Here is a 24,564-nt window from a genome sequence, read left to right on the forward strand (position 1 = left end):
CCAGTGGTATGGTGGTTAAAGGGCTGGAGTAAGCATCAAGGAAATGCAGACTGAAATCTCCACTCAGCCATGAAGCTCCCTGGGTGTCTTGAGCTAAACTCTCCTCAGTGTAACTACCTTACAGGGTTGTTGTGAGAGAAAACTGGGAGGGTGGGGGAGAAGAACCACCATCTATGCTGTGCTGAGAAATTTGGAAGCAGAGTGTGATACAAATGTAATCTGTAACAAAATAGTTTTTGATAACTCATTTTTCCAAAAAATATTTTACAAATGCTTTTGCAGTGTACATATGTATTATACTCAGGGGGCATTTCCTCCACATTCCAATTCTACAGTTCACCAATGGGCATTACTTACTGCTTTGTTCTCAGCCTCTTAAGATACAATTTATGGAACCTACGCATTCCCCTCCCAATTCTTGCTGAGAGAGTGAACTTGCTTAAAGTAAAACACATTACAGTTACCCTCACAGGTATAAGGAACTTAATCCAACTAGAGTTATGCCATCATGAAGCAACAGCATATCACCCTCTGGAGAAATATTATGGCATCAAATGCAAAAGAAAAATAGACCTGCCACTCAAACTGTTTTCAACACTGCAGACTAGTATAATAAAATTGAACACAGGTGGGTGAAAATCTATATGCATGCAACTCTTAAATATAAAACAGCACCTCAAACAGTATTAGCATCAAAGCTTTGAACAACATCACAGCTAATGTCTCCCTTCTACTTGTAATGCTATTCCCCCCCCCCCCCCGGCAGCAGATGGGATTCGTTGCTTAAACTTGCATTATGGAAAGAATCTGCTGTACACTGGTGCCTAAAACCCAATGGGGAAAGTTCACTAGCCAGTAAACAACTTTGTAATTAAAGAGCAGGTGTGTAGCTTGGGGAGTTCAAGACCCTGGATAGAGAAGTGGCAGCTGTGGCCACAAGTGTTTTTGGCTAGCTTAGACTACAGTCCTGGAGAAGGCAAATTTTGCCACAGTTACACATACCTTGTTTACATCCATATAATATTACTGTAACGTGCTCTACTTGGGGCTGGCTTCAAAGTGCTTTGGAAACTTCAGCTGGTGGAGAATGAATCAGCTAGGTTGCTGACGGGAGGCCAGTTTTAGGATCAGTGGTGCAACAATAAAACTGCTAGCACATTTCCAAAGCTAAGAAGAGTCTTGTATGGTTGCAAATTGGATGGGGGACCATGTGTTGAGATTCCTGCATTGCCGGGGGGTGGGGGTGGACTAGAGGGCCCTGGGCATCCCTTCCAAATCTATAATTCTATGATTTCTGTGATCAATGTATCTTTGGTGGTTTATGGTATGTTTCACAAGGCCCAATTCAAAGTGCTGGTTTAAAGCCCTAAATGGTTTGGAAGAAGAACATCAAGAGGACTGCCTTCTTCAAGATTCAGGAAGGTAGCCATGTTGGTCTGACCCAGTCGGAAAAAAAATAAAAAAATAAAAAAACTGTCTAGTAGCACCTTATAGACCAACTTAGAACAAACTTAGTTGTTATAGAACAAACTTAGTTGGTCTATAAGGTGCTACTGGACAATTTTTTATTTATTTTGCCTTCTTCAAGATAAGACTATCCACATGCTGTGACTGACAGGGGACCAGGCTCTGCATCCCACACTCCAAAAAGAGGTGACATAGTTGGGCTCATGGGAGAAAGCCTTACCAGTGGTGGCACCTGAGCTCTGAACACACCCTTGCCCTGAGAACCTCTGTCCCTGCTTTCTATAGGAAAATGACAACAGCTCTTTTCCAATGACCCTTTTGGTAAGATGCTGTTTTAAGTATGCTCTTCAATGAATTTTGCAACTGCTGAGTTTTCATATGCTGCATATATTGTTCATTTCATTGGATATAGTATTGCTTTTATTGTTAGTTGTTTTACTGTGATCATTTACTGCCTTGCAGGTCCCATTTCTGGGACAGAAAAAGAGGGAACATATATTCAGTAATTTTCTGAGCTTTTTATTTTATGGTGTAAAAGTGTTGCAGAGTTGAAAAACGCAAACTTCAATGGTGAAAAATCAAGTTAAGCTAACATAGTCTTCAACATATGTAGCATTCCAGATTCAGATTAGGGAACTGAACCTAGGATAGCCCAATCACTTGTGCATTTCAAAATTTGGGGAATAGTGGTGTTTACCAGTCGCATCCTATCGGCAGTAGGATTTCTATTAAGAGACTACTTATTACCGAAACTGGGGAGAAAAACCCTATGTCTTTAAATGATTACTCAAAGCAGAAACCAAAAATCATCACACGTGCAATGATATAAGGGCTTGGACTTGGCATTCAAATATGAAGAGTAATGGCAACTGCAGTTTAGGTTTTACTCTCAGGTAAACACAAACAGAAGCCTTCCAAATTGTGGCATTAGAAAGATGTGTTATGTCTGCTTCTTGGCAAGCCGTTGCCTGTACATGCTGTGACAGCAGTCACACGGCTGCATTAATAGCAAGGAACATGGTGCATCATTTGATGACGACTTGCACCAACCTCCTATGGAGACTTAACTTGGGGTGGCTAAGACTCCTTGAACTCATGACACATAACAACTGCTGAGTAAATATGCCCAAAAATCAGCTGCTAGAAGAAAATATCCTGTATATACCTACCTGCTCAACTTCTCCAAGTGTGACAGGCTGTGTCTGATAACGAGCTTTCGACCTCCTTTGCCTGATATCCCCTCTGCTCCTTGTAGAGACTGCCTTTGTTATGGGTTGAGATAATTTGTTAAATAAGGCCATCTTTTCTGCCAAGCTCAGGGTGGAAGAGTCTGGTTCCCCAGACTGATCTTGCTCAAGGGCTTCTCTGGCTTCTTTGATTTCTTCTTTAGCCGATGTCTTTTGGTTCGCAGATGCCTGCAGCCTTAAAAGTGGAACTGAGAATCAGTACTGAGAATTGCTAAGCAGTTAGCAGTCTTGTAGTTTTAGATGTAGAGAGCAAAGTATGGGGTGGGGTGGGGTAATCAGGAAAGCTAAGCTATGAAATCAGCTTCATCAATTCTGACTGAAGAACTGCTAACATAAAATAGCATTTTGCGATTTGTTTATAAACACTCCCCTAATGGCACTGCTTGCAGAGTGACGAACTGCCCTAAAAGAGTTGTCCTAGTGGCAAAAAGATGCAGTTGTACAGATGCAGTGAAATAGACACACAGTTTACACTTCTGGGGTCTTAAGTGTTCTGAACTCTCTTGTTCACTGCTTCTGGTCCTCACATAGGCATCTGTGCATAGATTCCATATTAATATGCACAGTGGGTCTTAAAGGAGTCACACTGCATATGTGGGGGAAGGACGTCCAAACATCTACATCTACAGTGGGTACCCCTCTTATCTTATTTTTTTCCATAAATTTTATATAACTGCTTGATTGTTAAAACAAAACAAAAACCTAAACCTCAAAGTGGTTTACAAAAAGATTAATAAATAAATACATCTTGACTTCCCTTCTCTTCCCTTCCCTAGTCCATGGGGATGAAGGTCCTTGAATGTGGAGTGAATTTACCTCCTGCATTAGTATTGCATTGTCTAACTTTTGCTAATCATAAAAGGGAAACAGGAGGGGGGGAATCACCTCAATACAGCAACACCAATCCACACAGCAAGTAGCAGAAGTGGTGAAGCCAACAGTTCCGTAAAGGGTCAACCAAACCCTGCATGCATTAGCTTGTTCATAGAGAAAGCACACAGCAATGGCACCCTTACATTGTCCTCTCTCTCTCTCCTCTTCTACAAGTCTATATTCACTGTGTTAGTTCTGGGCTGAAGGTATGTACATAGGGGACACACAGAGAAGAATTGATGTGGAGCTGTTCACACACTGAGGAAGGGTCATAACTCATTGGTAGAGCACATGCATGGAGAAAGCTCCAGGTTCAGTACAGTCATTGTAGACAATTAATAAGAGAGATGGGACCAATGACAGCTTCCTATAGAACTACATCTCCTATGTTCCATGTGCCCAGATGGCCAAAACCAAGAGCTGGGAGATATTCCTAAAGACATATTCATAGTAACTTTGGCCAAACCCTGTTTAGAAGACAAAAGTTACATTGTAAGGTGCTTGCAAGAGGCGACAGGGAGGATTAGAACAATACCATGGCAATATTGCTTTATCATCAACCTGTGCTCTCTCTTGCTTGGCTTCACACATCTGTTACATGTTTCCTCTTTGGCTATAATGACAATAGACCCTTGTTAGTTCCCAAGAGAGGAAAGAGGCGAGGAAATATACTGAGAGATTGTGGACCAGACTAGAGGAACAGAAAGGAGGAAGACAACTCATCTACATTCTGAAAGCCAGAAAGACATGTGGATGTCCAATAGAAAAAGGCTATATAGCCTGAAAGGTCTGGGGTATTTAAGTGTTCAAGATTTAAAGATCCAGAAGGATAAGCCATGTTGGCCTCTTGTAACAAAAAGCTAACAAAAACAAACTAGTATAAGTGAGTGTCCTGTGTTAGTATACAAGATCCATATCTGACTTGGGGGCCACAATAAAACAGCTACCCTTTGAGAAATCACAAGTCTCCTATGGTTTTTCTACAGTGTTATTTCTCAATGCTTTCTTTTGCATCTCTTAACTTTAAAATCACAACATGCAACAGAAACAAGCAAAGAAATTTGTGCTTACACCTATAGGTGGTGCAATTTCTCATCCTTCCATTAATTCAGCAAGTTGTTAGAAGTGGAGAGAAACAGAGGAGGGTGCAAGTTGCGGTATCAGAAAACACCTGGGTTTTTCACTTTTATTTGAGACACAACAAATGTCTTTGCTCAGCTTTTTAACATGCAACGTTCTTCTGCATTGGAAAAATGCACCTTCTAAAAAGAGGCAGTGCGCTTAATTGGAAAGCTCCTGAATCAAACACTCAACAGGCAAAGAAGTCTATTGTTCTATCAGTCAAACACAGAAAGAGGACAAGAACAAACAACGTTCTTAAAAGTTCCACCAAATTGCTTGGAACACTTAAGACACTTGGGTTTTATGGATGCATTTGCTAGCAATGACCCTTGTGCTCCCTGTAACATGCAAGTCGTCTCCCCCAGTACCTGGCAGGATGTACAGTGCTCTTAACTACAGTGGGATTAGGTATTCTTGCCACTATAGAATGGGTATTCACAGTACGTAAGGCAGGGATAGGTTCACTTTAAAAAAAAATAGCCAAGGGAAGGAAAATGCACAAGAAGAGAGAGAGAAGAGAATAGCATTAAGAAAAAACATACAGTTTGAACCACGTAAACAAACCAATAGTAATTTCCCCCCTCATTTAAAATAATTGGACATTTTTTAAAATAAAATTGCATTGTTGATCCCATAAAATATTTGAAAGAAGATGGTCAAGGACATCCTGATTTTCTATAAAACTGAATCATTTTCATATGCATTTTACTTTTTTTTAATAAAAAAAAATTGGCTGCAGGGCAGCAACACTGGTGCTCTGAAAGAAAGTTACAAGATGTACAAAAGCACTGGATATTATTAATTATTGTGATGATGCACAGGTCTAGAAGTCTTCTAGATTTCTAGTAAGATTCAGCAGCTTAATTGTGCAGGGCTCAAGGCAAGAAATCTGTTTCACTTGGCTTATAAGCCAGAACTGCAATTAACTCCTCCCTTACCATCTTTCATCTATTGCTTCATAAGCTTATATTGCTCATGCATTTTGCATTGCTCCATTATCCCTTGCCTCCAAAAGCAGCTAGAAAGACATTCCCTCTGGCATACATTTCTCAAGGAAGCTATTCCTTAGCAACAAGCCTTTTTCCTTATTACCAAGCCATAGGCACTTAATGAATGGGAATTTAGAGCTCCGTTAAAAACACACAACCCAGTGGAATAGCAGACCTAACACATTTCCAAGACTTACGTAGCTGCAATGACCACTTCTTCGGTGGTAATGGGCTGTGTGCGTGACCTATCCTGCATTCGCCTTAGCCTTCTTTCCACCGCAGAATTCCTTGAATGTGGCTTCGGAAAACTCTTCCCATCAAACGACTTTTCCATTTCCTAGAACCAGATGCACACCAGAACTAACAGGTTAACAGAAAGGAAGACTCCCAAATCAAGTGGGTGATAGGGTTGTCGCTCAGTTCAGAAGAGGGTTGTATCGTGGAACAAAGGAAGCTGCCGTATACTGAGTCTGCCGTTTGGCCCATCTGCCATTGGGTCCATCTAGCTCAGGATAATCAGTGATGAATGGCAGCAACTCTCTAAGGTTTCAGACAGGGGTCTCTCCCAGTCCTCCCTGGAGATGCAATGGATTGCATTTGGGACCTTCTGAACACAAAGCAGATGTTCTACCACCTTCTGTGGCACCTATGCGTCAACTCCCAATGGCCACACTGGCTGGCCATAGCTTCCCCATCCCTGCCCACTCACTCATTTGCCTCCTACACACTTGTGGCCCAACTCCTTATAGTGCAACACATGAAGCTGCTTTACACTGCCCTCAAGCCAGTGGGGGCATCTAGCTCCATATTGTCCACATTGACTAGCAGTGGCTGTTCAGGGGTCTCTGCCAGCCCTGCCCGAAGATTGAACCTGGGACACTCTGCACGCAAAGCTCTGACACTGAGGTGTGTCCCTTCTGCAGACTGAAATGGTGAGGGAAGACAAGGAGGACACTTACCCTGAATAGCAACCTCTTTGCCGCAACACTCAGCTTGGCTCGCTCGTCCACTTTCTCCTCATCTACAGATAATAAAGAAGATTACATGACATGACATATCTTTAGATAAATCCAAGAGATTCTCAATTTTTTTTAAAAGAAACACACACACACACATGTAAATAACCCAGGAACACAACTGGCAAAAAGGTACATCCAGAAAGTGAAGGTCTGTTTGGTTCTGGGCAAGACAGTAACATCACTTTTTAATGAGCATCTGAGCTGCAGAATGTTATATAGTGCAATTTTAAGAGAGTCAGAGAATTGCTCTTTCCTGGCAGTTGTAAGGTAACACACCAGGGTGAAGAGGGTTTTCATATCCATAATTTTCAGTCAAAAGAGGTTATATTCTGGTATTTGTTTGTCATTTATGCTGAAGATCATGTAACTACTTGCTTCCTAGCCAGAAGATCTGAAGACCTCCCTTGTGACCCCTTCTCCACTCCCTTGTAACACTGCCTTAATTTATTCTCCCTTCTCATTGCCTCTTTTTGTGCTGTTATCTAGATCGTAAGCCCCTCTGGGCAGGGACTCATTTCACCTCTGAGGCTGAGGGGGAGTCAAATTTGGTCAAGGTGTAACTTGCCTGCCACTAAAGGCTGATAGGTAAAACATGAAAATTTACTCATAAAAGAGCATGGCGAGAAAAAAATCTTACCTTCAGGAGCTGGCATTTCTGGACTGAATACAGACCTATGGGGATTTTACAAAAGAAAATATAATTATGAGTTGGAAATAAAAATTGTAAAAAAACCCTAAGCCTAATCTTGTTCAAGAGGGACAGCAAATAGGGTGCAAATGGGGAAAAAGGTTTTTCAAGTTACAATGATGTTTCATTTACAATGACCCTTAAAAAGCAAGAAGGCAAGCAATGCCAGCCAGGTGTAAGTTGCATGAAGGAGAATGATGTCAACTAAAATAAAAATAAAAACAGACAGAACTTCAAATATTCTGCCAATTGTTACACACAGCACTGACTTTTGGCTTGAAGCCTATGAATTGTTCCCCTTTCACCTTAAAACATATAAGTAAATGTATTTCTGCTCAGAGTTGTGTGATAAACAGCCTTTAGAGTAAATATTGAACTTTTTATTTCAAAAATTAAAAATAGCCACCTTGAACTACATTGCCACCTTATCTGAATTAATATTTGTGTTGAGTTGCATTTTTTCCAAAGACTACTTTTATTACTGCCAGCTGTTATTCTAAAGAACGCTGCTCCAGTGCGCTGTGCCATACAAATGCCTACCTATCTGTTTCCTTTCGCTCTGCTGAAGTTATAGGTTGAGTCCTAAATCTCTCGGAAGTCTTTCTACTTTCCCCAGGAGAAAAATAGCGCCTTGGCCTCCGTGACCCTCTTTCGTGTTCAGCACTGGCAGACAAATCAGTACCTGATGTTGGCATCTCAAACTGAGATTCACTTTTTTTTTAACCACATCAGAAAGTGCAAAGAAAGGAAACAAAGAATTAGGATGGGGAAAGAGGGAAGGGAGAAAGAGAAAGAGAGATGAAGGACAACTATAAAGCATCCCACCAAATCAGTCCATTATCAATCACTCTGCATGCTCCTGGAAAACCATGCATAGAAAAGTACAAAGTCATTCCATTCCAGCTGCCCCAACATCAGAACTTGCACTAAGCAAGCAGAAGCACAAACGAACAAGAGAATTCAGGACAACTCCACCTCCAAGACACACTAGATGGGAATTGACTCGTGTGTTTGAAGTGCTGCAGAACGCAACTGATGTTGAGTTTGGGGTGCCATTTTATGCCAAGGACGTGCAAGTGTCACACCAAGTTAAAAAAAATATATACACATATATATTCAGAAACGTCACCTACAGTTCAGGTTTCTTGCAGGCATTGGCAGTTTCCAAAAAGGCATTACGGAGTTGGGCAACAGAGACTTTTGTGTCAACCATGGCAATCTCACCATTGGGGATCTTGGCTTCAGTGCTCTGAAACTCCATTGCATTCTTTGCAACATGCTCCTTACTTTTAAAAACTTCTAATTTAGGCGAACCACTATAATCAGAAAATGAGCGAGTGAGGAGCTTATGCTTCACTGGAGTCTCTTCCCGAGCCTGAACTTTCCCTTTAGCACTCTGTAGGTACACAATTCTTTCGCTCCTCTCAATGTTCTCCTGAGTCTTCGCCTGAGGTCCAGGCATCCATTGCATACATCGCTCCAGCTCTTTCTCAGGTTCCACGTTCCTTGGCTGGCCAATTGCCAGTTTCTCAGATTCATCTCCTCTGCTCAACCTACGATTCTCTGAAGTCAAAGTTGGCTGCCTTTCCTTCTCTGCCTCCAAACTGGAGTAAGTGAGCTTCGATGATGATCCATGATTCTGAGGCAAGTCACTTCTTTCATCATCCATCTTCGCATCTTCTGGGAATCTGGTTATGAACGCTACATTTGCCGGCCCAGGAAGGTTATGAACGGGGCTGCTTTCTGGTTCTTCGGCTGCCACCTGTTTAGCTATATGAGCGATTCCAGCAGGCTGAACATAGCCATGTGTTGGTTGGCAGGCCAAGCCAAGAGGCTGATTGGCAACCCTATGGAAAGCAGACGTTTCTGACTGAAGAGGCACGAAATTAACAGGCACTGGGCGAAACTTTCTTTGAGTCATAGTGTCTGCTGGAAGTTCAGGGCTTGAACGGGCACTTTCCTCTTTCACCAGTTTCTCTCTAACTTTTACTCTTTAAGAAAGAAAAATGGATTAAAAAAAATGTGGGACAGTTGTAACTAAGCCAGAGAGGAGAGGGGAAACACATGCACCTAGTTTGGGGAAATCCAGCAACATCAAGTTTTAAGCATCAAATTAAACTAGACTAAACTAGTGTGGGAAATCTGAGAACCTTCCTAACAAGTGCCCTTTGCCCAATCTGATGTCAGAGAGGATCAAGACATGGATTTCAGCATAGTCATTTTTCTGTCCACTTCTATTTCCGTGCGTTGTGCTGAACAATTTAGTCAGCTGTGTTCAATCTGCTGATGAGGAAATGTAATTAAGTATGCCCAAATGGAGAATAAATTTGGGTTTTCGTCTAACTACTTATATCACTAAAAAAAATTCCAAAAAATAACAACACTGGCACTTGTCCACCTTTACAGTGGAAAAAGAAAAAAAATGGGTGGCTCCCTTAACATGTTTCTTTTGTTAAAAAAAAGCAGCTGAGAACACATTATAAGAAAAACATGTAGAAAAAAGAAAAATACTCCATTTGAATTATAACCAGTGAGAAAATGTTCTAAACAGAGATGGAGAGCAGAGGCAACTGAATCTTGACACGTAACCTGAGAGCCAATACTTTTAGATATTTGTTTTATTTGTGAAAGACTCATGCCTCTACCTTTGCAAAATGCACAAGAAGTGTGAAACAGAAAAAGGGAGGCTCCTGCTTATGTATGTTTTGCTGAAATATGCAGCAATTTGAAAGTGTGCGCACCATGAAGGGGGGAGACTATATTTTATACTCTGCAACCTATACCTTAGAACAAAATATATCCTAAGCAGAGGATTTGAGAAAGAAATTCAAGTGTAAAACAGGCCGTGATCATCTGTCCAGGAACCACACATTTGCTCATTCACAGTAAGTTATGTTTTGGTTTAGTGTTGTGTGCAAACAAGGTATATATGTTAGAGAAAAAGAAGTGAAGTGTACAACTGATACCAAACTCCTTGTTGGATAGGGCCTCTCAATCATAGCTGAGCCTATTCTATATAACATTTGACACATTACCTTTTCAAAGGAACTGTTACTAATAGCAAGTGTTCATACACCACATTATTAGCAAACCAAGTTCTTGTTTAAATTATGTTGCACAGCACTAAACAATCAGAATTTTGCTATAGCCTGTTTTTAACCACCGGATTTAGGAATACTTCCTTGTCTGCTCACTAGAGACCCACTTTTTGGAAGGACAACTCATCCCTTTATGAGAACTACTTTATGTGAACATGCAAGCTGCTCACATCTCCAAAGACAAGCTAATGTATTAACTATACACCTTTTTGTATCTTCACATTCAGGGAAACCACTCAGTAAGGGGCAAATGTTTCTGCATTCAGTGCTTGCAACATTTCACAGGCTAGTATTCTGTTGCACTTCAGACTGCAAGGCAGGAGAAACATGTTAATGAAAGGCCAAAAGGCAAGACCTGAGTTTAGCCAGTGCCACCATGTTTACACCTGTGGAGCAAACATTAAGGGCATTTCTAGTGCTTCCTACCAGAACATCAATTAGTTGTAAGTGACAAAAAGGAAGACGCAGAAATTGTCCGGGGGGGTGGGGAGGTGGGAGAGAGGGCAGGGGCAGAAGGAAAGTTTCATTAGAGCAGAAATTAAAAACAGAAATTGTATTTTTTTTTTATCCACTGCCATTAAAGGGTGCCAACGACATTTGTTAAAATGATAGTGGGGGAAGGAAAAGGAGAACGGAAGTTAACAGTCCAATTATTATTATTTAAGCCACACAGCTGCATGGTAGGATACCTGGAGGGCCAGCTGATAAGTGAAGGTGTATCCCCATCCGAATCTTTCTGAAGAAACCAATCAGGTTTTGTTTTCCCTGCACTACTATAGAAAATAGAGCTTCAGAATTTTTTTCTAGCAATACGTCAATGCATGCACACACAACCCTCCTGTTTCCCCCCGCCCCACTTCCTTAAACAGTTTCTTCAGTATTCACTGAAGGTATTTGGCTTATAAATGTAAGAGGCAGGCTTGTAGCTTTAGAATAGCTGTGTGTGAATACAACTAGGAACATATCCACAATATGCACAGAAAAAGCTAAACCTCTCTTGAGACAAATATGCTCTCAATACAGACTGCTACTACACCCAGGTGTGGGGCGGTTTTTGGGTTTTTTTGTAGCTACACATTCAAATCATTTTTCTTCTGGTTCAATATTTAATGCAAGAAATTATTCCTAAGAAACCAAAGTGTAACATGGTCAAATTAACAAATGATGCATTGTCTTAATGAAATTAGTTTAGACCTGCTTTTTGTTTGTTTAAAGAGAAGTTTATCCTGAATTTTCATTTTAAATGTAGGGTGAGAAGTTATATTGAGAGAAAAGGGAAAGTTATAAAGAGATTTTTAAAAGAAATCAAATAAACCTTTTAAAAAAGAATTTCATTGAAACATCTATTCTGATGCCACACCCCATCTTATAACTTCTCTCAGTTCAATGTTTTTTTATTTGTATTTTTTCAAAATAAATTAACTTGTTCTTTGTTCTTTGAAGAACCTGGACCTGGTAAGCCAGATTCAGAAGCCACTTACCACAGTTCCTGTTTTAGATGTAACAGGAAGCTATGCTGAACTGGCTTCCTGGTCTGTTTGCTCATGTGAAAGGAAAAAGCAAAGTGACTGCAGGTTCAAGCAGTTTGGGCAAATCCTGGTTTATAAAGCCAGGATTTGATTGCATGAACAATGCCTTAGTCCTTCAATGAAAGCAATGAGAAATGTACAATAAATCAGTATTTAATGGTAATGATTGAAAACTGCAAGATTTTATTAAAATGCACACATTAAAACCCTAGCATCACCTTGAAAATTTGCTACTTCAGACCAGGCTTTTGGAATAAATACTCGTTTCTGACACTGGTGAAAGGCAAGTTGAGTCAATATTCAAAGTCAGCCACAAACTGCACCAAGAAACTAGGGGGAAAAGGGGGGAAGCAATGACACTGGGACCTTTCCCAAACATCAGCATTCCTAGCCCAAGAAGCTGCCAGGATCTAGATAGGTATGGAAGCTAGAGAGTTTGATGCCAGAGTGAACTAGCTTAATCTTTATCACAGAGGAGCTTTAGCTAGAGTCAGAGTGACCTGACATGTAGCCCAAAATGGAAAGAATGAGGAAGCTGGTAGCATTAATCCCAATGAGAGAGACCTGGTCCAGATCTGCTTAATGTACTCTGCTATTTTGATCTATGCTAAAGCTCCAGAATATAAAAGCATACTTTAACTTGAAATAGTGAGTACAGTTTCTGTGTATGCATATGCACACATGCGAACGTGCATATGCATGCACACAAATGTACATTTTTAGAAGAATGTGTGCAAAAGAAACAGGCGCAATGCAAAGAACTAAAGATAAGGAAATACCGGGAGTGAGTGTAACACACATATTCTCTGGGCCCAAAAGGAAAAAATGAAATGGTATTTCAATAAGACTACGTAAGTTCCATCTCTAACTACATTTCATTACTCTTATCTGTACCTGGAGTGATAGGATGGCTACCTCTTCCATGGTTTTCCCCTGCATTGTTCCCAACATCATGTTCACCTGTTTTGATTTTCAGGTCAACAGCAGGGAAAAGGGAAACATTGTTTTCCTCAAAGTCCAATTAAAGGTCCAAACATCTGCCTTTCTTTGGAAGGCATTTGGTGCCCTTGTTTGCCCTGTCTGCCACTGTGCCCAATTAAAGGCCTTTTATGCTCAGTGATCGCAGTCAATCAGCGATCACATAGTAAAAATGATGCTCACAATGCTATAGAACCAGTCACGTTTGGTTCATGCTGATGTAGCCATGCTTCTTGAATAAGCAATCACTTTCCTCTGTTTTAACATAAGAGCAGCTCTCCAGAATTGGACCAAAGCCCAGTATAATCCAGCACCCCATTTCTCACATTGGCCAGGTGACACCCATGGGAAGGTCACAAGCAAGGTACAAGAGCAACCGTTCATTAAAAAAGAAACCTGCAAGAAGAATTTTGGCGTATCCTTAATAAAAATCTCTACCCATATACAGAAGCTTGAACTGTTGGCTGAAATCCCTTGGAAGAACGCCCTTTACCCTGGATACTGATACTTTTAGTGTGGAAAAATAAGAAAGACAAGTTTATCAAAGGAAATACATGTTGGATAGGAAAGATCCTAGTTCTGTCTAAGATGGAGATGCAAAGAGCCATGATTGCTCTTTGAACTTTGCAGGAGAGAAACAAAGGAAAGATGCCTCCTCTCTCAAGGTGAGATTGAGAGGAGGGGGAAGTAGGATTTTAGGTCAGCAACCCTGAGAATGCCAGTCTAGCATCTGAACAGTTTAGGTCATAAAGACAATCTGGGAAGCTTGGAGGTTCCTCTATCTACTTTCTCCCCATGCAAATCCCATCAGCTTTACTGCAAGCTGAGTTGCCTTCCAACAATACTTGAGTAGCTACATTACTGCATAATTGCATAAAATGTAAGTGACTCCATGGAAGCAACGTTGGAGGAGGTGGTTAGTTAGCCCTGTCACCCCAGATACACACGAAGGGGCCCTAACACCCTGAAAAACCACCACAGACATACCATAATTACTTTCTCTTGGTACTTCATTGGTACAGAAATTTAGATAAATTGCATTGCAAGCAGAATAGGCAAAACAATGACCAATTAAGAGTCATCACTTTTACCTCATCTCCGAATGCGCGGTAAAAATAAATTCAAACAGGAAATGAATACAGTGGTACCTCGCAAGACGAATGCCTCGGAAGACGAAAAACTCGCAAGACGAAAGAGTTTTTCGTTTTTTGAGTTGCTTCGCAAGACGAATTTCCCTATGGGCTTGCTTCGCAAGATGAAAACGTTTTGCGAGTTTGTTTCCTTTTTCTTAAAACCGCTTGAAGAGGTGCAGTTGCGACTTGACCGTGCTTCGCAAGACGAAAAGACTCGCAAGACGAAAAGACTCGCGGAATGAATTAATTTCATCTTGCGAGGTACCACTGTATTGGGCAACTGCAGAACAAGTTGGGAACTTAAAAGATTGCATTTGTCTGCCGCCAGTTTTAGGTCCCTATTGAACATGATGAATTCTGAAATACATGATCCACTTCAACTGGGCAAACACACAGCATTTCTTCCGCTGATGGCAAAGGTGGTATTTATAAAACAACATTTTAAAAAATCTATAGAATCGGGAAGATTGCAGAACTCAACACTGAAACTAATTTTTATTCATGCAGCCATAATCTTCCCTTGTCTTTAAAAAGCTTCCCAAGAGGGCTTTCATTTAGTGGGCTGAGACAGGTTTCATTTGAATCTAGGACAGGAACATATATTGGAGGTTGGGTTGAGGGACAGACCTTATTATAATCTCTACAATGTAGAATTTGTTACAGCGTCCTTCCAATAAGTCTATGTATTTGAATGTGTGACACTGCGAGCTACTTTGGTTGTTCCCTTCTCAATATTCAGTTTGGATTGATCTTTTTCTCATTGGTTTACAGTGTAACAAGGGCACCATTTGTGGTGGTTGGTCCTGATCAGCCAAGTTTGTTAATACACATGTAAAGCAATCAGCAGTTGCCTTCAAGCAACCTGTCTCTGCTGTAGCAGCAGCCTTTATCATCCAGTGTGGCTCAGCAGAGAGGCTTTGGCAACTGTGCTCACTGCTGCCAGTCACAGGCCTTCTCCTCCCCTTTTCCATTAAAGTCTGTCTTTGGGTTTAAAGTGCTCAGCAATCTTCTTCTCATTCATTCATTCTCTCTCTCTCTCTCTCATCACCATCAGTCAACATATTTGCCATGACAGATAGCTGTGGGGGTTTTATTGTGTTCTCTGTCCCATAATCTCTCTGAATGCTCCTTGAATATTGAGAGGGCTCGGGCCCCTAAAAAAAGACATGGGGGGGCAGACTTCTTTGGCTCCTAGGAGTTGTTGTGCCTGCATTCAGACATCCCAAACACCCCCACAAGCAGCCAGTTACGTGGGGCAGAGATACACACACACCTGCAACACCAGAACACAGTTTAGCTGCCCTTGGTGTTTACTGTGAGTGAAAAGGGAGAAAAGGGGACTTGGCTGCCATTTTTTTTGAGATGTCCATGTACTTATTTGGGCATCGTGTGCTTTTGACGGTATGTTGTTTGCTGACAGAAAAATGCAACCTGAAACCCTCACATTCACTCACTTCAAATTGATATGTAGATTGTCTGAAATTTACATTGGGTTTTATCCGTGGTAACTGGAGGGTCTGCAGAATATTTGTTCTCCCTCCTCTCAAAATGGGTAAGTTTGTTTGTAAAGGTATTTGCCTTTTTAAAGACTTGAATGATTTCGGAATTCTTTCCCTCAATCTGTCCCCTATTTCTGCACTGACCTCAAAGTTTTAGCAACTCTGGTTTGTACACAAGTACAACATCTGTATTCTCGTTGGATTTCAACCATTCTTTCAAAGGCTGTTCCAAACATACAATCTATGCCGTGCATAGATCTGTCTTGCTTAATTTTCCCTTCCCAAAATCCTATATCCAATCCTGCTCTTATTCCTGCAACACTAGAAGTGCACTGTATGTGTCATTGTACTAACTCACACCGCTTGCTTCCTACCCAGTTTTCCCCTTATTGCCATTGTCACCTAATATTAAGACAATGCAAAGTCCTTGGAGCTGGTACCATATATACCAACAGTTGCTGACACTCTACAAAACAGCGACAGGAACAGCGCACTTACCCTAATCTGCTGTCGCTGAGGGAATGACTTGGTGAAGCTAGCTGCTTTGGTGAAGAAAGGGAAACCCTGCGAGTTTGCTTTGGCGAACTTGGCACTTCACTTAGGGAGGAGTCATGGCCGATATATGAGAAGGATGTGGAATTCTCTGATGCAGAGGGTAGATCGTGTCTGTTGCAACTAGGTTCTGGGGCTTCTCTCTCATTGTCCTCATTCATATGCAGTTTTTCCCTTTCTGGAGAACTTGCCCTCTCAAGCACATAATTTTCCTTTGACTCCAAAGAAGCATTCCTCATCTCCTTAGCCTCTGTTCTTGCTGAGTACAGGGAACTATAATCTTTACTTTCATCCTCATTTTTCTCACTCTTTGGTACTCTCTTCTCAGCCACTTCTTGATCTTTCCTTGCCCTGGTGTATTTGGATAAATATTCTGAGTCCACATCCGAATCTATCGAAAGTCCGTATTTCTCAGCCAGCTGGCGCCGTCTCTCCGCCTTGTACCTAGCTATCCTTTCTGCTTTGGACTCGGGTCCCTGGGAATCCATGACTGAAGGGCTGTAAGAAGGTGGCTTTGTTTTTCCTCCACTGGATTCTGCTTGGTATCTTGATCTAGGCTGATTCTCTACTGAGGAATCTGAAGTTTCTTCTTCATTTGATCTTCCTATAACAACACAGAATAATTTTAACAGGCAGAAGGTTTCCCAATTTCTCTCTTTTTAAAGAAGTCCTACAAAGTTGTATTATCCTGACACTCATCCACTTCCCTATGACTTCCTTCCAAATGTCTTAGTATTCAACACAAGTTACAATTTTGAAGCAGACATTAAGGAATCTACGGGCAAGTCTTTGGGCTTTCTATTCCGTCTCACTGTTTGCTAAAGAGAAAATGAAAAAATAGGCTAGGGTGATGTCTTGCAGAGCCTGTAAATAGCCTTTGCCTCTGTTCATGAGGTTTTGGGTTAGGGAGCTCCCCACAGTTTGGTTAAAAAATGTCCTGAGTGGGACTGTGCATATTTGTGCCCCTGTCCCAAGGTTCAGAAGCATCCCTGGGCTGGCCCATCAGTCCATTGAGCCTTAAAAATTCCCCTTAGGGGCATACCCTGGATAGCTCAGTTGGTTAGAGAATGGTAACACCATTCTGATAACACCAAGGTTGCTTGGGACAGACATATATTCCTGCACTGCAAGGAGTTAGACTAGATCAGGCATCCCCAAACTTGGCCCTTCAGCTGTTCTGGGACTACAGCTCCCATCATCCCTGACCACTGGTCCTGTTAGCTAGGGATGATGGGAGTTGTAGTCCTAAAACAGCTGGAGGGCCAAGTTTGGGGGTGCCTGGACTAGATGGTCCTCAGAGTCCCTTCCAACTTTCTGTGATTTGCTTATCTCTTTGTAAACAGCAGTTGGTGTCCAGGACTTGGGGGCTAAAAACAGAGGAAGTTTAAGTCCAGTTCAGTTAAACAACCTTAATAGAGAGCAATGGAAATTAGAAGTAACTTTAAAACTTGCAACTGCTGCCTGTTTCTTGAGCGTTTACCACAAATATTTGAAGTTACTCTTCAATTTCCAAACCAAGCTGTGGGGACTTCTCCCATTATTATACATCCTATCAAAATACAGTAGAATTGCTTATAAGCTGTGTCTTTTATTTCAACCATATTACTTTTTAAATAGACTGCCCTGAGCTGATAAAGTCCTAGATACATCGTGCAGCTGAGCATCCTCACTATTCATCGATTCTACGGATCCTTATGGTTAGCTATTTCTAAGCATGAGCTGCATTTAAAAACAAAAACAAAAAACCTAGTACAGAAGAACTTAATAGTCGATCGGGCAAGAATTTGACTAAGCCCCTCTTAAAGCCACCTACTTTATTATGTGCTAGCAGACACTCCCATAGAATAAAGACCCTAAAAATGTTTTAGGTATTTTATACCAGTTGCCCTTTAAAACATAAAGGAAATACAAGGATTCTATAGAACCTACTCATAGCTAGGCAGAGCTCCTACTAGCCCAAATCTGCTACAATATTTGGTTAAGAATAGCAAATATTACAAATATGTTTCTTACTGAAGTGAGGACTATATGGATCTGTTGCACGCATATATCTTGGTGTATCTTCTTCTAGCAAACGATGGGTAACCAATCCTGGACAGTTTTGCAAAAGGACGGGCTGAGTGTCATTTTCAATTCCCTCTAAACGCCTAGCTATCCTTTCTTTCCTGGGGAAGATGAAAGAAAGAGGTTATGCCAGAAATACCCCCAAAGAACTGGAAATCCATCCTAAGGAGAAATATAGAGGAAGATCTAGAATTTACCTTTTCATTTCCAAGGTATCCTGCCTGTTCGGTTCAAAGAGTTTTCTTAATTCGGAAACTGAAGCAAAACAAAACCCCATAAAATACTTATTAGAAATCTGAAACTATTCACTTTGTTAATGGAGTGGTTTGCAGTTGTATTCTAGGTTAGTCATAAGCGTAGACCCACTGAAATTAATGCACAAGACTACTTGTAATTAATATTACCTATTAATATTAATGGGTCTACTCTGAGAAGTTGGATACAACCTTTGGATTTTTACAATATGGTTATTAGCAAACAGAGGATTAAGAAAAATATTATGTAAAACTTTGGAAACCAGTAGAATACCAACATTATTCTCATTCCTGTTCAGGGTGTTTCTCAATCATGCATAATCATAAAACAACTTTTGGTAGAGGTGAGCCAGCTTGTGCTATGCAGCCACTTCCCTGATCTTAAAGAGCTTCTCTTTTGAAGTTAATAGAATTCTGTGTTCCTTCGAACAGCAGACATTCACAATTTTTTTTTTAAAAAAAATCATACTTCATGCTCAGTGGAGAAGCCATTATAAAGAAGGAGGCAGGAGCTCTTGCTTCAAAGGTACATTAACTCTACAAGTCACAACTGTTTTGCAGTCTGCTAGCAAGCAGCAGCATTCTACAACCAGGGTGCCACCACTGAAAAGTCAGTGTTTCAGTCACAACCCATCTCACTTCCACAAAAGATGGAATCCAGAGCAGGGCATGTAAACCAAATGTAGGCAGTGGCGGAGCTTCATGCTCTGGCAATGGGGGTGGAGAACAGGTGGGGACCTGGCTGGCACGCATCCCAGGGGCGTGGCGTGCCGCCCACTGGGAAGTGGCGTACGTCCTGGGGGTGTGGTGCATCGCCTGTGGGGGCGTGGCACCCAGCAGTTGGGGGGCAGCTGCGATGGCACCCCACCAGGATCGTGGGGGGGGGGTGATGCACTCCCCCACCCCCCTCTTCCTCCGCCAGTAAATGTGGGCCAATGAACTTAAGGTAATAGTTGTTGTTGTTACCATCTATTTTTTATTCATTTTGCAACAGTGTAAATAAAAACAAATAACACCCCAAGAGGAAAGAGAAGTTTACATACAAAGTGGCAGCTGCTTTTGACACCATGGTATATGCTGTATAGAATCTTGTGGGTCATGAGTGGAGCCAACTGCATGGCTTTCACTCGCTTTTCACTCCCCAGCCCTGGTTAATTGACAGAACAATTTTACTGCTTGAACCACTAATGCACTGTATGTTTGGCAACTCTAAAGCTGACTACAGCACAGGTTTTTAAGGGGGCCTTTGGAGAGTTATGCAGTCATTTCCCTTCAGGCCACAATTTTTAGGTACGTGTTTAAGAGCCGAGGACCTAAGCCACATAAATAACACCTACGCATAGCCAGCTCTTATTTAGGTGCATGCCTAAGAGCATAAACTTCTTTTTATTGCCATCAATGGACCGTCACCGTGGTTAACATATGAACTGCAAGTCGCCACTTCGCTGAAGCAAAACCCTGAAGCGTTTATTTGCAAGTGAGAACTGCAGCAAAATGCCTCCACACTCCATAAGAAATGTTCCTGTTCAGGCCCCCAGGCAGCTTGGAACAGGAGATTTGTACTGTGGTCCCGTTCAAGCCTTGCAGGGGAGGGAAGGTGAAAGAAACAAAATAGGATTCTCTCCTTTCCCACAGTGCAGTGCTGGATGGTCCGTATCCCAGGTTAATAGCCAGCTGAGAGGTTAAAACCCTGCAATCTCAACTCTGGTTCCTCAGGTGTCAGCAGCATCCTGGGTTGTGCTGCTGTTTTGCAGGCCTAAGTGAAAGCTATGGGCTTGTGGAGTATCTCCCCAACACCTTCTCAAGCAAGACCTGAGATAAAAATAGCACAGACCTAGCCTGTGCAGCATCACACTTTTTCCACACTTGAGATTCCAGACAGTTATATCAGTTACATAGGTTAACACATGACTGGAGGCACTCCTGAGACAACTTTGTCCCCACCCCCCTTTAAAGTGACCTGACAGGTAGCCCTGCTAACATGAAGTTCCTCTAGATCAGGAGCGGGCAAACCTGGGGCCATGCAGATGTTGATGGTCTACCACTCCCTACAATCCCTGACCTTTGACTGGGAAATTGCAGAATGCACAAAAAGTAAACATTTCCTACAAAAGGGACACAAATCTGGGAGGGGCGGGTGCTGAAGTGTCCAACAATATCTGGAGGGCCACAGGTTCGCTTCCACCCCATCCTATATGCTGTATAGAAGTAAAATTCACATTCACCTAGGTTTAAAAGTATTCCCCCCCCCTACAGATACTAGTAAATCCCTGGGGGCGGGGGGAAATGGTCAGTTAAATTTTGCTTTTCATATACGTCCTGTAATGCATGTATCATCAGTGCAAGACACCTGCATGCTCACTCTTTTCACAATCCCATTGAGAAGTATACAATTTCACACAGACGTGCTGGGCCAGTCTGAATATCAGCATAAACTTTTGACCATTGAAGGATACAGCTGGGCTGCACAAGTTATCTCAGCACAGCTGAGAGGTACAGAACACTTACAAGAGAGAAAGCAGCGTTTTAAAGATGAGTGATCCGAAATGCATTTGCAGCCAGCTTTGCTTTAAGTCACTTAGTCCCAAGGATTTTATACAGATTCTCCCATAAGAGGAATCACACACTTTAGAATCTATTTTTAAATGTTGCACAGGACACTTAAAACTGGGTTATTTTGCAATAGATTGCATTATAAATCTTAGTTTTGAAAGCTATATATGATTGAAGGGTGTTTTTACACAAGGCAACAGTTACATTTTAGCAGGTTAAATATGCCAAGAGTGTCTTAAGATATACTCCAATGGCAATTTAAAAACAAGAAAAGGAAGAAATATCTTTGTCTCTCCAATTATATTTTCTGTGTGTCAAACAGCTTTAAATTTCAGGAAGGAACAGTCTTCCCTATCACACTAACAAATGTCCCACATTATGGCAAAAACTCTCTCAGGCAGGATAAAGGATCCAGTTAGATACTAGCCATGTGACAGTAATGCACAGTCTATTTTAAGAGCAAAATTGAAAGCCTTTTGCAGTTTCTATCACACAGGCATGTCTAAATCAAGACTTCGAGAATTTTGCATCGCCATTTTAAAAATAAAAACAATACCTAATTCCCAGATCAATTTCATGTAAGCAAACGTACTGATTTCTCTGTGCACCACTTTGGAACTATTTCATGATGCTAGGGCGGTGTTCTTCCAGCTTGGGGTCCCCAGAAGTTGTTTGACTACAACTCCCATCATTTCCAGCTATCTTAGCCAATGGTCAGGGATGGTGGGAGTTGTAGACCAACAACATGTGGAGACCCAAGGTTGAAGAACACTGCGCATGGGGATGATTTTGGAAAGAACATAGGATTGGAAGGGACTTGGAGAGAGTGGGGAAGTTTTGTGATAGAATGGATGAGCCCTGAGGCAAGGACAATGGGGTCAGAAAAGAGACTTAAACAGAAAAGGGAGAAGAGGGAGGTGAATGACCATTGCTGGGAGATTTCGCACACCAAGATAAAAGTTGAAGGTTCATTGTTGGCATGTCAGAATTTTGCAAGGAGTAGAACTATTATCCCAGAACAAACCCTCTGCTTTCAGCATGCCTCTTTCAGAAATGGGGCAAAAGGTTGTTTACAAAGGAAGCATGTCTATGGCAATCTTTCAAAGCGACGTTCTAAAAAGCCACTATACAAGAAAACACAATTCTGTACCTACCTTTTGGCAGCACTGCTAAAAGGTTGGCATCGATATCCTTAGTGCTGTTTGCAAGCTCTTCTTTATCCTCAAATGAAAACTCTTTCTGAAAACTGTAGCATAGACAACATTATGTTTAAGGTGTGGAAGACTCTGCTATAAATCAAGTTATACTACAGCATATAGGCAGTTCCCACAACCCTACTGGAAGCACCAGTACTTGGACAGCCCATGGCATCGGTCTATCATCCTCGATGATCAATACTACATATTATGCCATATCCTCATTGGTTCTTCTGGTCCTTGGTTTATTAGTGTGGGAGTTCATGCCTGTGCTGTGGAAAATATACTAATCTCACAAACTCTCTTTTGTTCTTCTGGCTGCAGTTTATTACTATTATTATTCTCAGTCTGGACCAGCCTTCCCCTGATGTGCACTCCAGATGTTGTTAGTATCCAAAGGCCCCAGGTTGCATGCCCAGTGTTCAAGCAATGGTAAGTGTTGTAACTCAGAAACATCTAGAGGGCACCAGGTTGTGGAAGGTTGGTCTATGTCTTGGCTCCTACCCTGACCATTGCCCTCCCTAATCAGAAATTCTCTAGTCATTCACTAATCGTAGAGATTACAAATACAGCATCTATCCATATTTTCTTGGTTTTGATCTGCAACTCCTGGGTGCGCTGCAAGCTCATGCCATTTACAGGAATCTTTTCATGCTATTTTTGCACAACACACACACACTTCCCTTCGAAGCTATTGATGCCTACAAGAGCTCATATCTGCTCCAGCACACCAGGTGCTTAGAATGTGTGCTGTAGCCTACCAAAGTGATACTCCTCCAATTCTGAAACATAATAATAATAATAATTTTTTTTATTTATATCCCGCCCTCCCCAGCCGAAGCTGGGCTCAGGGTGGCTAACAACAGTCAAAGTAGTTCAACATTCTAAAAACATTCATTATAAAATTAATTAAAATCAAATTAATGGCAACCATCAAGCAAAATTCTGTGCAGGTTGCCAGAGGAGGGGGTCAGGCTGCGCCCTGACCAAAGGCCTGGTGGAACAGCTCTGTCTTGCAGGCCCTGCGGAAAGATGTCAGGTCCCGCAGAGCCCTAGTCTCTTGTGACAGAGCGTTCCACCAGATTGGAGCCGCGGCCGAGAAAGCCCTGGCTCTAGTTGAGGCCAGCCTAACCTCTCTGTGGCCTGGGATCTTTAGGATTTTTTTATTTGCAGACCGTAAATTTCTCTGTGGGACATACCAGGAGAGGCAGTCCCGTAGGTATGAGGGTCCTAGGCCGTATAGGGCTTTAAAGGTTAAAACCAGCACCTTGAACCTGATCCTGTACTCCACCGGGAGCCAGTGCAGCTTGTATAGTACTGGATGAATATGATCTCGCAGCGAAGACCCCATAAGGAGTCTTGCCGCGGCATTTTGCACCCACTGGAGTTTCTGGGTCAGTCTCAAGGGCAGCCCCACGTAGAGCGAGTTACAATAATCCAGTCTGGAGGTGACCGTCGCGTGGATCACAGTGGCTAGGTCAGGGCGAGAGAGATAAGGAGCCAACTGCTTAGCTTGGCGGAGATGAAAAAATGCCGCCTTTGTTATAGCTGTAATCTGCGCCTCCAAAGAGAGGGAGGTATCGAAGATTACACCCAAACTCTTAACGGACGATGCTGGCACTAATTGCACCCCCGCAAAAGATGGGAGTTGCCCCCCTCAATCCCATATCGCTCCGTCCCAGCCAGAGGACCTCTGTCTTCGAAGGATTTAACTTCAACCGGCTCCCACGTAACCATCCAGCCACAGCTTCCAGACATCTGGTCAGTGTATCTGGGGCCGAGTCAGGATGGCCGTCCATCAACAGATAGAGCTGGGTGTCATCGGCATACTGATGGCAACCCAGCCCAAAACTCCGGGCAAGCTGGGCGAGGGGGCACATAAAGATGTTAAAAAGCATCGGGGAGAGAATCGCACCCTGAGGCACTCCACACACCAAGGAGTGGCGCGATGACAATTCCCCCCCAAGCGCCACCCTCTGTCCCCGACCAGAGAGAAACGAGCGCAGCCATTGAAGGACTGTGCCCTGGATCCCCACGTCGGCAAGGCGGCGGTCTAGGAGTTCGTGATCGACCATGTCGAAGGCTGCTGACAAGTCTAGAAGAATCAGCAGCCCCGACCCGCCTCGATCCAGCTGCCCGCGGAGATCATCTGTTAGGGCGACCAGAGCTGTCTCGGTCCCATGACCAGCGCGGAAGCCAGACTGGAATGGATCGAGAGCCGATGTTTCATCCAGAAACCTACCAAGCTGTTCAGCAACCGCTCTCTCAATCACCTTACCCAGGAATGGAAGATTCGAAACCGG

The 24,564-nt window shown here is 42.3% G+C and overlaps 1 protein-coding gene across 50 annotated transcripts in view; it reads right to left on the reverse strand.

Moving 5' to 3' along the window:
• SVIL (supervillin) overlaps window positions 1-24,564 on the reverse strand; it is a 141,926-nt gene that overhangs the window by 42,384 nt on the left and 74,978 nt on the right. For 11 of the 50 annotated variants that reach the window (XM_083704513.1, XM_083704507.1, XM_083704497.1 and 8 more), the window contains 12 exons: window positions 22,220-22,311; window positions 18,456-18,513; window positions 18,208-18,359; window positions 16,141-16,798; window positions 11,193-11,273; window positions 8,539-9,396; window positions 7,946-8,116; window positions 7,355-7,389; window positions 6,658-6,719; window positions 5,896-6,035; window positions 5,078-5,173; window positions 2,637-2,889 (listed from right to left, as the gene is read on the reverse strand). In XM_083704513.1, the coding sequence (XP_083560639.1) occupies window positions 2,637-2,889; window positions 5,078-5,173; window positions 5,896-6,035; window positions 6,658-6,719; window positions 7,355-7,389; window positions 7,946-8,116; window positions 8,539-9,396; window positions 11,193-11,273; window positions 16,141-16,798; window positions 18,208-18,359; window positions 18,456-18,463 (2,514 nt within the window). In that variant the 5' untranslated portion in view covers window positions 18,464-18,513; window positions 22,220-22,311. Of the gene's footprint in view, window positions 1-2,636; window positions 2,890-5,077; window positions 5,174-5,895; window positions 6,036-6,657; window positions 6,720-7,354; window positions 7,390-7,945; window positions 8,117-8,538; window positions 9,397-11,192; window positions 11,277-16,140; window positions 16,799-18,207; window positions 18,360-18,455; window positions 18,514-22,219; window positions 22,312-24,564 lie in introns of all 50 variants that reach the window. The other 39 variants (XM_083704512.1, XM_083704504.1, XM_083704543.1 and 36 more) reach the window with 13 other exon arrangements.

Source organism: Podarcis gaigeae, assembly GCF_964106915.1.
Source record: "Podarcis gaigeae genome assembly, chromosome: 12".
Classification (NCBI taxonomy): Eukaryota; Metazoa; Chordata; class Lepidosauria; order Squamata; family Lacertidae; genus Podarcis; species Podarcis gaigeae.